Source organism: Polistes canadensis, unplaced genomic scaffold (genome assembly GCF_001313835.1).
Source record: "Polistes canadensis isolate GaletaPanama2010 unplaced genomic scaffold, ASM131383v1 scaffold_8, whole genome shotgun sequence".
NCBI classification, from domain to species: domain Eukaryota; kingdom Metazoa; phylum Arthropoda; class Insecta; order Hymenoptera; family Vespidae; genus Polistes; species Polistes canadensis.
This window is the reverse complement of record NW_014569555.1, coordinates 1,148,206-1,163,066: the sequence shown is the minus strand read 5'-3', so window position 1 is coordinate 1,163,066 and position 14,861 is coordinate 1,148,206. Positions and strand designations below refer to the sequence as shown.

At 30.4% G+C, this 14,861-nt stretch overlaps 2 protein-coding genes across 5 annotated transcripts in view; both read right to left on the bottom strand.

The window, feature by feature from the left end:
* Nucleotides 1-7,807, bottom strand: part of LOC106791722 (mucin-5AC-like) — a 46,112-nt gene extending 38,305 nt beyond the window's left edge. For 2 of the 3 annotated variants that reach the window (XM_014757592.1, XM_014757600.1), the window contains exon 1: nt 7,175-7,807. In XM_014757592.1, the coding sequence (XP_014613078.1) occupies nt 7,175-7,341 (167 nt within the window). In that variant the 5' untranslated portion in view covers nt 7,342-7,807. The remainder of the gene's footprint in view (nt 1-7,174) is intronic. The other variant, XM_014757626.1, reaches the window with a different exon arrangement.
* Nucleotides 7,808-9,073: 1,266 nt separating this feature from the next.
* Nucleotides 9,074-12,095, bottom strand: LOC106791522 (glutamic acid-rich protein-like). Of its 2 annotated transcripts, none has more exons than XM_014757206.1 (3): nt 11,561-12,095; nt 10,370-10,568; nt 9,074-10,014 (listed from the first exon to the last, which is right to left on the bottom strand). In XM_014757206.1, the coding sequence occupies exons 2-3, from the start codon at nt 10,538-10,540 to the stop codon at nt 9,565-9,567; spliced, it is 621 nt and encodes a 206-aa protein (XP_014612692.1). In that variant the 5' UTR covers nt 10,541-10,568; nt 11,561-12,095; the 3' UTR covers nt 9,074-9,564. The 2 variants fall into 2 exon arrangements, with proteins under 2 accessions (XP_014612692.1, XP_014612700.1); XM_014757214.1 differs by having other exon boundaries at nt 10,370-10,534.
* Between the last annotated feature and the right edge of the window lie 2,766 nt (nt 12,096-14,861).

The following is a 14,861-nucleotide window of genomic DNA, read 5'->3' as shown; positions in this document are numbered from 1 at the left end:
ATAAATCTCTACGAGTTAATTATGAAAATTTTATAAAAAGAAAAAATACAATTTAATTTAATAAATTTTAAAAATAGTTGATTATATGAAAGATTTATAATTGTAAGTATGCTTCAGAACTTTTCGTACAAGTTCTACGATATATCTCTTTTATATATTGATAAATTAATTATTATATTTGAGTATTCTATTTCTTTGTCCCTCTCTTTCTCTCTTTTCTTTTTTTCTTTTTTCCATTAGAGATGTTGGAAGGCAGAAGTGAAATGTTACGATCTAAATAAATTAAAAATAGCCATTTCTGTCTTCTAACCATTTCCTGACCTCTTTCTGCATTATTACTCTCTTTCTACGAAACGTTAATAATGAAATAAGAAAAAAAGAAATTCATTTTAGAACACTCGAATCTACTAAAAAAAGTATACCCATCCAATTCTATTCGATAAATAATTCGATCATGCATCGTAGCTACGATTAAATTATGAAAATAATTTTGTTGAGAGAGAGAGAGAGAGAGAGAGAGAGAGAGATCGTATTTTATTTATTTAAAGTTAAAAAATATTATAACAATATTTTTAATAATAATAACAATAATATAAATTGTTATAACAAAATTGTCAGAAATATTTTTATTTAAAAAATAAATTTATCAATCGTTCCTTTTTCTATCAACACAAAATTCATTATAAAATAATTAATAAATATATCGTTTTAACATGCACACAATCATTTTTTTTTATATATATATATATATATAATAATTCATTTCTTTAACGCGTATTAAATTTTTTCATCAAATTTCCTAGTCACCGATATAACATCAATATGTAAATATAATAAATATGTAAATAAATATGTAAATATGTGAATTTCTCCGGTGGTCAATAAATGAACGCTGTCCATGAATCTTCTTCGATGGACCAAGGCCACGATCTTGACCTTAACTGTCAGAAATCGAGGATTCGACCTCTTTGCATCGAGAATTGAAACACAGAAAAGAAAGAAAGAGATCGAAAGAAAAAGAGGTGATTTTAGATTCGTTTCGTTGTATGTGTGTGTGTGTGTATATATATATATATTTATATGCATGTACGTGTATTACCAACATGCGAATGCCTTTGACCAACTTTATTTATATCATAGATCTAGAAGGTCTTTTAATTCTCATCGATTTCTACCGAGTTATCTAATCTGATCTATGCGACGTGTATGTACAGGGTGGATCAAAAATTCCTATGTTATTTTTTTTAAATCAATTACTCCTTCCCCAAACTATTTAGACTACTTTGTTTACTAAATTTTCATATTATAAGTTTAGCTTTAAAAAAAAAAAAAGGAGGACGGGGATTTTAAAAATAGACAAATAATTGATTTTTCTAATCATTCTATATAAACTTTGAACAACACTCAAGTACTTTTGTGCTCCAACATTTACGATACAATTTATATTACAATTATTAACATAATTCAATTTAATAACTGTCTATAGAAATTTGTTAACAATAGGACAGAAAAATAATTTGTTTTTTATATCTAAAATTTTAATCGTACTTATATATATAATAATATATATATATATATAATAATGATAATAAAATGCAAAAAGATATAAAATCAAATTTATAGATCGAGATTCTTTTTATTATTATTTAGGAAGAGGCAGAAACGTGACCTTGACATTCTCGCGTGTCATCGCTCGATAGCCTTGAAGATAACACCGAAAAATTTCCAAGAGAAAAAGAAAGAAAGAAAGAAAAAGAGAAAGAGAGTATCTGTGTGCGTGCATGCGTGCGTTCGTGTGTGTGTATGTTTTAGGAAAAAGACGATGCATTCATTGGGTAGACTATTCATAGAATGAACGAAGCTACCTAGCTAGTTTCATTGGCGAATCCGTATTCAAACATACCCCCTTGAAAAGATGTTCGAGATAGAAAAAGCAAAAAATTCCTCTTTGGTCCATTCGTTTCTTATGACTCAAGGTCAAGATAGTCAATTCTTACTTCAGGAATCTTTACACGGTCAATAAATATTTTGTTTACTATTGAAATTGAATATTATTCTATTGATAATACGAAAATTTATATTCTAAACAAAACATACAACACATTTCGATTTTCTATTATAAATATCTACAGTTTTATTGAATATAAATATCTTCATTCATTTCATACTATTTTAAATATGTCAAAAAATTCATATCATTTTAATAATTTATATTATATACAAATATATTTTAAATAATAACATAAGTGTATAGAAAGATTTGTATTTAAATCATAAATTACTTTAAAAAATGAACACAATGAAATAACTTTCAATTTTTCTACTATTAATATTTTTATTTAATTTGCAAAATTTTATTTACAATATACAAAAATATTCAATTATGGTATCGGTCTATAAAAAAGAACAAAATTAGCACATAGATTACTTTAAAATATAAAACCATCATTTCAATTTAAACTACCCTGCATAATTGCAATAAAATTATTTCACAATCTGAAATCACAATTTTCTAATTCATACAAATCCACGAATCTCATCTTAAACAATTACACACACACGTGAATACACATCAACAAATAAATTCTTTAAAATATATAATAATTAACCCTTCAAAGTATTGTACCTTTTATAAAATTTATACAATTAAAAATCAAAACAAAAATATTAATCCATAAATAAAAAGAAACAATTATTGATGATATTCAATTAATTCTCACATATCAAGGAAGAATTCATAAATTGATACAAAAAATCTTTTATATATCGGTTATAATATAAAGATTATGAAATATTATAAGTGTCCCATATTGAAGAAGAAAATTAAATTCAAAAGTAATATTCAATTTATTGCCATGAGACTTCAAAGTCTCCCCCCATAGAGGGTTAGTACCAGAAGGTATAAAAAAAAAATGAAATTTCTCTAATGGATAAAATATCGAGATAAAATATCATGGCAGGACATATTTGAAGGAAGGAAGGAAAGGAAAGGAAAGGAGAAGAGAAGAAAAGAGAAGAGAAGAGAAAATAAAAGAAGAGAGGAGAGAAGAGGAGAGGAGAGGAGAGGAGAGGAGAGGAAAACGCATCGGGTCGATTCTCTCTCACCTACTCGACCCAGCCTCTCTTCAAACTTCCCCTTCTCGCCTCCTGACATCCCCTCTCGTCCCTCTTCCTCCACATCTAATCCTTTCCCTGTATCTTGCATACCCCTTCGTTCCCCTTCATCCCTCTTTTTCTCCCTTTCTCTTTCTATCTTTTTAACAAGTCCTGTCATGGTGATAACTCGCGTACGTCCCAATTGATTTCGCGCCATTGTTCTTCTACATTGTCACGTGACTTCATTCATTATACCATCATTTTAATCAAAATTAAATCATACCTCTGGTAACGAAAAAATCAACTTAAAAAGAATACAATTTTTTTTTTGGGGGGGGGGGAGTATTTCATAAGGGCGTGCGTAAGTGCGTGCGTATGTGTATACGTGAATGTATGTGTAAATTTTGTTTCTTTTACTTATTATTTTGTTTTTTTTTTTAAATCGAAAATATATACGTTTGTGATATAGCGTTTGAAATGAAATGAAATATAACGGAGACAGAAATAGAAATATAAGTAAAGATCGAGTAGATGAATGCAGAAATCGGAAAGATGGAGTAGTTTGTCAATGTGTGCGTGTGTATGTTAGAGAGAGAAGAGAGAGAATAGTGGGGGGAAAGGGTAAAGGAGTGGGAGGAGACGTAAAGCTCCTCTTGGCTGCTGCGGATCGATAGAACGGAGCTGCGTGATATGCTCAGTTTTCCACACGAAAAATACCGATAGATAACCGCGCGTTATTGTTAGTTCCTTCATATTTTTTTCTTTTCCTTTCAGACTCTCTTACGCGTATATTTAATATTTATTACTTAAAAGAACATAATCTAAAATTAAGAGAGAAGTATTAAACAAATTGATAAGGTAAATTAATCTAATCTTGGAATAATTTAATCGATACGGATAAATCATTTGAAGAATTCAAATTAATAAGATCAATTAATCGGTTAGAAAATTGTATTACGAAAAGACGCGAATAATGTGTTAAATATAAATGAGATTTAATTAAAATAAAATGAAATAAAAGTTATTAGACAAAAAAAAAAAAAGTTAACATTAAAAAATGAAAGTAATCGAGTAAAGATAAAAATTAATCCTATGATCATAAAACTTCGTTAATAATTATATAATAATTCTAATCAGTTTTATATAATAGTATAATTTGTATTAAAAAATTGTTATTATGAATGTGATGAAAATTTAGAAAATTCATTCGAAAAGTATGAGTAAAGTTACTACAAGGGTTTCAAGAGTATCGTATAAAAGTTTGTTATACCTACGAAGGGGTAGATAAAATTAGAGGCCTACATCCCATAGGACGTTTGATATTTCCATGGAAGAGGTTACGCTCGTGTCATCGATCGATGACGATGACGAGAAACTCTTCGATGTGATATCGTGCGAATGTCGCAAAGCTGACGTAATGGTTTGAAAAAGGTAAAGTAAAAGGGAACATGTGAGGTGTATGATCGGGTCTTTATAACGTCTAACAACTTTGACGTAATTGCTTAGAACACATACGTGCATATCTAAGACATTATATATATAGAAATATTTTCTATGTCGTCTATTTTTAGATTTTGGCAATCCAAATAATAGTAAATATCCAATTACTTTTTTTTTCGTAATAAAATATAAATATAAATATTGTTGTTCGAGTATTAATTGCTTTATTCGCATAAAAATTAACCCTTCTGTTAGGATAATTCGTTCCATTAGAAAGGGTGTCATTAATGAAATGAGTTCTAAATGAAAAAAAGTGTACATAAGATGACGTATATATCCGATGCTCGTAATGAAAGCTTTAGTGGTCGTTACTGGCCGCATAACAACGGAAAAAATAACAAAGAAATTGAATTTATTAAATTCGACTATTCGCGATCATTTTAAAAAACCTTGGATTCTAAATATGAACAAATCGTTTATGATTTCTGAAATTATTTTCCGAACGATCAAAAAATTATACGTTTGTCGTGTAAGTAAAGTATGATATAAAAATATATATGTAAATATATATTTAAAATATTATTTCAAATAATGATTTATTTAGTTCAATTAGTATAGATAAGTTATTTAGTTGATGAGACAATAATATATACAATTTGTTATTCTTTTTAATTAATACTATAGAACGCAAATTATTAAATATTTATTATTTCCACACTTATCTCTGAAAAAAATTATAATTTTTAATATATGTATGTTGAAATGAAATATGCTTCTTATAATTAGAAAAGATAACGTGCATAATTGGTAACAATTTTGAATTAACATTTTACGAACTACTTCGCATTCGTTATTCCGTTTACCGTTAAACGACCGTCTTTTGAAAAATATTATCTGCCTTATATATAGCCACAGGTAATATGAAATTTTTTAAACGCTGTATTCTCGTTCCTCGATTTTATCTGATTTTAATCTAACGCGCGTAGTTACACTAAGAAAACTAACTTATCGATCGAACTGACGCGATATTTGCGTTAATAAATAAATAAATAAAAGGAAAATCGATTGATAGATCGATCGCGATCGATCGATATTCTGTTTAGAACGTCAAATGCTTAACTCTTTGAGAATTCTGTATTAACCTAAGCAAAATAGGATAGAAGATAAGCTAAGAGTGATATTCATTCGGTTATAAAATCCACGCATTTACGTGCGTCTATGTTCACGTTTATATAGGACAGGTGACCGAGTTATGCGAAGGTCGTTGACCTTTTAGCGATATTGTATGACGTCATTGATTGTAGGACCAACTTTATTTACAGCTCTTACTTCGCCTATAGAGTCGTCTGTCTGTCTTCCCAAAGACCTTTCTCTGGTCTTTAACTTCATAACTTGATACTTTTATCTACAGGCTGTTGCAAAATATGTGGACATCATTTCAAGCACGATTTCATATCTCTCAAATGATCGCGAATGGTTGATTTTAATATATTCAACTTATCAGCTATTTTTCGAATTGTTATTCAACACTCTTAACATCCATCAGTACATTTAAAAAAAAAAAAAAAAAAAAAAAAGGGAAATATGACGAAAAAGCTCACTTTGATTATCAATTTTCCATACAATGGGAAATAAAAACTATTTGACGAATTTAGACACAAAAAGATTCTTAATCACGTTTCACAAGTGTCTATTGTTAGAGAGTATAAAATGATTTTTAAAATTTAAAATTTAATTTTATCGATAAACGTGACAAACGAAATCTCTGTACGTAAAACGAAATTACTTTCCCAACAATATATTCTTTCGAATATTATTCTTTTCCAATGTACGAAAAATGTTCAAAATTGGCGCCAAAAAATTTAACTCCTTTTGAATTGCAAAAAAATGTTCGCTTCATTTTTGTCGTAAGAGAAATTAAGAAAAAGTATCAAGAAGTAAAGAAGGGAAGGAAAATATTTTCCGAAAGTGTAAAGAGGAGAAGATCCTGGATTAAAAGAGTGTATGTATCGTGAGTTCATCGGTGTCATCGACCTCGAAGGAAGGAGAGCAGGAACCCGAGAGGCTAACGCATATAGAAGTGAGAAATGCAGGAGCCAGCCAGGAACGACGAGTGGAACCAATGAGAGAGAGAGGGATAGAAAGAAAATAAGATGGAAAGGGAAGGTGTATATCCAGGCTCCGGTAAGAGAGGGAGAATGAGAAAGAAAGAAAGAAAGAGAGAGAGAGAGAGAACGAGAAAGAGAGAAAGAATCAACCGTAATGAACCCAAACGCATGTGCCTACACATTATTCAACATAAACACAAACAAAAACACGAAAGTTAAATAAAAAATAAACGAAGGTAAAATATAAAATAAATAAAGCAAGAAATCCCATTCACCCTTTTTTCTCTATCTTAATGTTTACTTTATTTCCTAAGACAAATACGTACTCATTTATAGTATTTAAAACAAAAGTGGTGAAAGAAATAAACGGAAAGGTGCACCGAACTCCCTTTCTTATTGCACATTTTCTCATTAACCGAATTTTAATAGAAATGCGCATTACGTATCGCACTTTAAAACAAAAGAAGAAAAATTGGAAATAGGGTATACCCGGTGGTGCAAAAGTAAAAGTGAAAACAATTAAAACTTACCCCTTGCGTTCCTTTTTTATCCTAACAGAAGATGTCGATTCATCACTGTCATCATCATTCTCGTCATATGGCTCGTAAAAAACAACATTGGTTTTTCGTTCAATCGAGGCATGGCTGGTGCTATCCTCGTCGTACTCAGCCTCCGGATTTGCGACGAGCGAGTACATCGACGAAAAGACTCTCAATGAATAAAAGTTTGACGTCGACCGGGTCTACTGGACGACATCGTACTTCCTACCCTTTTGTTATACCTTAAGAGGGAGTACTTCACCCTCTTCCTCTCTACCTCACTTTTTCTATCTTTCACCTTCTTGCTATATTTGTTGTCCCCTTTTTTTTCGGTTCACCTATTATTCTTTTCTTTAATATATCCCCGAAGAAATTCAAATCTCTTTCTTACTTCCTCCCTTTCTTTCTCTTTCAGAAATACGAATTCTTTTCTTAATCAGTTTGACAGTGCACAGTTAGCCCAAGGCTGTATATACACACAATTACATATGCACATATATATATACACGCATATATACACGTAAGAGATTGATACGCTCGCCCCTACCAACGATGCGCGGCTAACTTCACCCTTCTTTCCTCTCTAACCCTCCCATCTCCACTACCACCCACCCGTACACTAGCGTGGCTCAGGCCAAACTGAGCTCCGGTCGAATCCTACTTGATTACTAGTAGCGACACCTCGCGAACGACTTCGGTAACTCGTAGGATGCAACGCTAATACATGGATGGTATATACCTGTGTATATCGGTCATATTTCATTTTACGTATTTCTCAACATTGCAACAAATATCGATAAGTTCAATAAATGTTACATACGGTGTAATACATTACGTATAGAATATTTCAATCTTTTTTTTTCCAAATTGTTACTTCATCGATAATTAAAATTCACTAAAAATTTAAATACGATATGTCCTGAAATCCTTCTAATATAATATGATGCAACTCTTTATCAATTTTAAATAAATCTTTCAATAAGAATTAATTTATTTTTCTCTAAAGCTCTTGCGATCGATAGATCCAAAAATTGACATTTTTTAGACAATTTTCATTTTTAATTGTATACTTAATTAAGATCAAAATAATTTCTCATTATTAATATGATTAAATCCTTGAATTCAAGACTCCAGGATCACTAGGCCCGTACCTGATAAAACAGGTCTCTTGAGGGACGTTCACGTGTAAGTGATGGTACTTCGATCGATGCACTCACCCACACAGTTGTAATTTGCCCGCCAAAAAAGACGAGTCAAACAATTGTCTGATATTTGGCGGGAAAAAACAACATTCCTCGTTTTTTATAAAAAAAAACAATACAAATATTTATGAACACACAGATGATCAATTAAAATATTAAACAATACAAATTAAGCGCGTGCAAAGTTGTGTAAATGGTTAACGTTTATAATTATTGATTATAATTCCATGATAACCTTGCAAATTGCTCATATCTTTTATCTAAAAACATTTCAATCGTAAAATTTATATCTTTGAATCTGTATGTAACTATTATACCCAACAATCACGATTATTATACTTCGAAACTTATATTCTAAATGTACAATATTTTTGCATTTATGTATGCACATAAGAAGTACATATATATGATGCATGTACATTGTAAATACACATAATCGATTGTAGCACGCAAGAGTCGATAACAGTAACGCTAACAAGAGACTCACCTACCTCCGGGATTATTCTTGTGTATTGCTCTAGTTGGAAAGCAGCCAAGAACGAAGAACGTGCCTGTTTCTTCTTCTTCTTTTTGAATTCGTTGTTCGAAAGTGGCCGCGACCTTGAGGTCGACGACGCCTATTACCACAAACGTTAGGTTAGTACTAGATAAAATGCAGATGAATTTACAGGTAACACAAAATATATACATTACATGCATACGTATATATTTGTATTATATAGGCCTTAAGAATATCGTCTCAAATATATAAAAATATGTACGTAAATACATATTTCATCTCTACGATCGATTTACTAATTTATTTAAATTTGTATGAGTTGAGAACACATATTTTCGTTGTATATATCTATACTACTCTACATTTATTACTGATTACAAAGTGACGTATATAAAAAATATAATGTCTCGATAAATCGACACACGGTCACCATGGCAGAAAGAAAAAAGAAATTATGTTTAGGACGAACGAATTATTGCTTTGATGATACTTCAACGTTGTTTCTTACTTAAAACATTTCGTACGAAATATATTTTATAAACAACGATAAAAATATTTCACGTCATCATGGACGTATTTAATTTTCTTCTTGTTTGTTTTACTTCAAAATACGAAAATAATTTTAAAGTAACAAAAAAATAAATTTCAAGCTCAATAAATAAAACGAGAAAGGAATATTATTATTTGTCCTTTTTGGTTTCCTCTTCGTCCTTTTCCTTCGGTTCTTCTTTACCGATCAGTAAATCCACATTTTCGGATTTTTTCGGCGACCCATCTAATTTGTCCGAAGATTTTTTATTGTCATCATGTTTCTTTTCTCTCTTAGATAACTTTTCTTCAGGAATCTCAGTTATCTTCACGCCTTCTTCGTTCTCACTTTCTTTTTCTTTCCTTTTAGCTTCCTCTTCCTCCTCCAACTTCTGTTCTTCTTCTAATAGATAATCCCAATCATTAATCTCACCGCCGTCACGCACCTTCTTCAATTCTCGCTTCATCATTTCGAAACATTCTCTTCTTTCTTTCCATTTCTTCATCATTTCGGCGTTTTGCTCCTCTGTACTCTCTCCTTCCAATATCATTGTCTTCTCTTTCTCTTCGCAATCGAGTATATATCTCTCGTAATCATCAACCTTGAAATAAAAAGAAATAAAAAAATTGGTATTATCTTTCATTTTGTAATATTTAAAGTAAACAAAAAAGAGAGAAAGTTTGAATATAAATTACTCTTTAGCAATAAAATTTAATTTGACGTACTACACAGTTTTGAAAAGAAATTGTATCTTTTGTTAATATTAGAACAAGTAAAAAATTACTATTGCCCATATGGTTGATAGATAAAACAGAATTTTCATGTACCGACGTTACCGACTCAACCCCAAAGTAACAATTATCCCCCCGCCAGGTGGCACTAAACTTCAAAATCTCTCGATCTCAAGCGCCATTTTTTAAAAAATTAAATATTTAAATGCTCAAATAGATATATACCTTATCCTGTAACATTTGTTGAACGTCGTTTTGTTTTTTCAAATGTCTTGGAAGCCAAAAGCAGGCTTGAAGAAGTCTCAAAAAAATCCAGACTGCTCCAGCTAATGCCAAGTAGGAAAAAGCGGTGAAAACCATATTCGAAAGGTCCACCGTGATTTGTTGATGCTTCATGGATGACGATTTTAACGAAAAATAAAATCTGTAAAGTATTTTTTAATATTTTTTTCTAAATACTTTTAAAGATAATTTCCTGTAACAGTACTCTTGAATAGTGAAATAATGTTTTTTTTTTAATAAGGTCATTATAAGTAGAGACTATACATAGAAGTATATAGTATATAAAAAATTGATGAATGTATATAACTAATCGATTATACGATATCTGTTTATCGTTGACATTATTGTGAACGTTGAGAACATATCGATTATAGTTTATGCGATGTACACTGAATACTCTTTCATAATGCATCATGCTACTTTACTAGGGAATAGTTATATACAACTGTACGTGTGTACGTGCATGTGTATGTATTTAATTTTTTCTCATAGAACAACCAATACTTTTATTTATTTGAAGACAGGGGAAAGGTAATAAAGAGTAAATAATAGACATGTATTTATATAAAATAAGAACTATTTAAAAAATAATTATCATCGCCATAATTCCCATCGATCGATTTAAATCGTGTAACATATACATACATAAGTGTGTTTAATATAAATAAAGAAACATAAAAAGTTCGTCAAAGCAACGTTCTTACTCACCATACCGTGTAAAAAACAAATCGATGTTAACATACATCTTCTCGTACAACGTATGTATGTCGCGCGTACTCGAAGAAATTATGTAAATAAAGTTAAAATGATAATATTAATTTTTATTGAGAGAATACTTTTTTCCAAAATCTTAAAATATATTTATATATGTATATCAGTAATCGTAATCATAATCGTGTAATATAACAAATAAATAAATGAATAATTAAATAAAAAATGTATGAAAAAAGTGTTTGATCTTGATCGGCACAAAAAAAAATGAAAGAAAAAATTTAAACCCTCTTCCAAAATTGTTATTATAAAAAATTGAAAAAATAAAAAAAGAAAGAAAGAAAGAAACGTTTTAATATTGATAATTTAATATAAAGTTTGAAATTGTTAAATAATAATAAAAGAATCAAAATGGCTACTTACCCTATTAAAAAAGATACATGTTCTAAAGTAGAACGAGCTCTATATAAATATCAGGATCCGCTACGTATCTTCTCTTCTTTTTTTTTTTTCTTCTCTTCTATCTTCTATTATAAGTGATGCCAGATTACAACTGTGAAGTAAAAGAAACTACGATGTGTCGGACTCTGCCGACTTGAACAGGGCTTTCCACTACTGACCCCTATCACACAACAATCGATATATGGATGAAAAGCCACGTATGATCAAGGGAAAGGAAAAATAAGACTAGGATAGTCTCGATAAAATCTTCCCCTTTTTTTTTTCGTTCTTTTTACTCATATTTTTTCCTGTCTCTCCCTCTCTCTCTCTCTCTTTTTATTCGATCATTGCTGTTTAGCATTAATAAGAAGACTCGTATATATAAATTAGCTTATATAAAATAATAATAATTTGAAATATAAAAACGAATGTGCGTAATGTGAAAAATTTCGATTATCAAAGTAAATGAAAAATTTATCGATCTCTCAAACGATTATCGTCGCGCTTAATTTAAAAATTAATATTATTTACAACGTATATATAAAATAATAATTATATAATAATGATAATAATAATAATAAATGTGTTACAATGACACACACACACTTGCTCATAAACACACAACAAATGTAATTTAAAATTTCAATTATCGATAAGTAGAGAAAGAAAAATTAACCTGTTGAGACTTTTATATATTAGCGGTAAATTTAAAAAATGAAAAACCTACCTTAACGTCCTTAATAAATGTATATACTTATTAAGTACATATGTATGTTTGTATTTATGTATGTATGATGTGTGTATGTAAGAAAAGGAGGATATAAAAAGAGTAGTAATGTAGTTTTGAAATATGAATGCTATCGTCACACACACATGCATCGGTGCTACTGTCACAAACTGCGTTTATTTTTATCTTTCTCATTAATGTATATTATTTATTATAAATAAGTTAGAAACATTGATTTTTTCCTCTTCGGAGCGGTTGTTAGGTGTTTACATTTTATACACACAGAAAGAATACCCAAACGTATTTTTTATGCTTTTCAGAAAAATGTATACTTCTTTTTTCTTTTTTTTCCTTGTTGTTGTTGTTGTTGTTGTTTGACAAAAAATGATTTACAAATGAACATATAACCGCAAAAATTTACGCGTCTCTCTCTCTCTCTCTCATTCTCTCTCTTACATTGTCTCTTTTTCATTTTTCATATTCATTCATCATTCTTGTTATTTATTTTTTTTATTTATTTATTTATTTATCTTTTTTTTTATTTTACTTCACAAAAATTGGGTTGACAAGAAGACCCAGTTTAGTCCCAGTTAGTCCCAATCAAATAGTATTATTTTCCAATTTTAAAATCGCGCAAACGTACACACGCATACGCTACAACACACATGTCTCTCTCTCGTATATTAGATTTCATTCATTCATACTTAAGAAGTTTTCTCTCTCTCTCTGTCTAATACATGCATACATATTACGGATATACGCCCTTATACATAGCTCTTTCTCTTTCTTCGCATCCTTCATTTTATTTCGTTTATCAAGCCTACCCCTTTTTCTCAATCCAATTTCTTCTAATCGCCTTTCACAATCCATTCGATCGAAATTTCTCAAAACTACAATGCGTTGGTTTTTGTTGTTTTCAATTCTCGACTAAATACACATTTATATATCATCTTGTCCCTTACACAATCAATTTAAATCATGCACTCTCACTGAAAACAAAGCAGTATTATTATTATTATTATTATTTTTTTAATTATTATTATTATTTTATATTATTTTTTGTTATCTCTTAATATTATAGTTTTATTCATTATATTTATATATTTATCTTTCATATAAACTCAGTTTATTGTAACCAGAGTAAATATGACATATGCTGCCCATGTACGTATGCGAGTGTATGATGTTGTGTACGTGTATCTCTTTCTCTCTTTCTCTTTCTCCCTCTCTCTTTTTTTCTTTCTTTCTTTCTTTCTTACATTCTTTTCTTTCTCTCGCTCTCTCTCTCTCTCTCTCTTTTGTTCAGACTTTTCAGATCAGCACAGTGTCGGAGTTTGGTGTACAGTGTGCTAAATGATCTTCGAACACCGCACTCTCTCTTTCTCTCACACATATACACAAATTTCTCACTCTCTTTCTTTTGCTCTCGCTCTCTCTCTCGCTCTCTCTCTCTCTCTCTCTTATTCTTTCATTTTCACCATTCAATCAAGACCTTAAAGATTTTTTATCGATGCAAGTACTTTTTAGATTGACCACTCGATAGCACAAATTTATTAATTTATTTGTTATCTCTTTCTTTTTCTAACTCTCATTTTCACTCTCGCTTGCTTTCTTTCTTTCGTTCTGTCATTTTTGGTTTCGTTCCTCTTTCTCTGTATCTCTTTCTCTCTTTCTCTTTCTCTTTCTCTCTCTCTCTCTTTCTCCCTCTTCCTTTCAAATTTCTAATAAGGGACGGTAACTTGATGCTGCCGTCATAAAGGTAAGAAACGAAAAAAGAAGTTTAAGGGAAGAAGAAGAAGAAGAAGAAGAAGAAGAAGAAGAAGAAGAAGAAGAAGAAGAAAATAGTGCCGCCGTCGAATCGAGAGCCTTTAGAGAATACAAGCAAAGTGTCGGGCAGCGCGCTTGCCATTTATGAGCAAACGCAGGCAGTGAGCAATTAATAATACATACGTACACTTTATAATATGGATACAAAGCGCGATGCCAGGGACACAAATCTTCAAGGATACGTGTCCCTTGCCACGCGACCAATTGTGCTGTGCTTTCATTGAGGGCTAGGGCCGAGCCGATTTTTATAATAGACAGGATAATACACGATTCTTTTTCATCTCATGCGTATATAATTGCATGTATGTGTGTGCACGCGTATGTGACGCGTGTGTTGTTTATGTATGTGTGCCTCTTTAGTTTCATTTATTTATTTATTTACTTATTGATTTTGATGTACGTGTGTATATATTTTGTATGGAGTTCATCTTTGCATGGTCGCATACATTAATGACAACGAACCGATACTTCGATGATTATAAAATGACACGATTGAAATCATGTTGGTCTTTATCCATGTCGAAACGCAATGTCTTTTCTTTCGTTATTTTTGTTTTTTATTTCTTTGCTGCAGCCCTCGCACCACCAACGTGCACAGCCTATTTCTTTTTTATTTTATTTTATTTTATTTATATAAATACATATATATCGCGTTTACGAGAAATGACAAGCTATTTGCACGATCTGCATTTTGTCCGGTACTCGATCAAACAGAATTTATACGTTTCA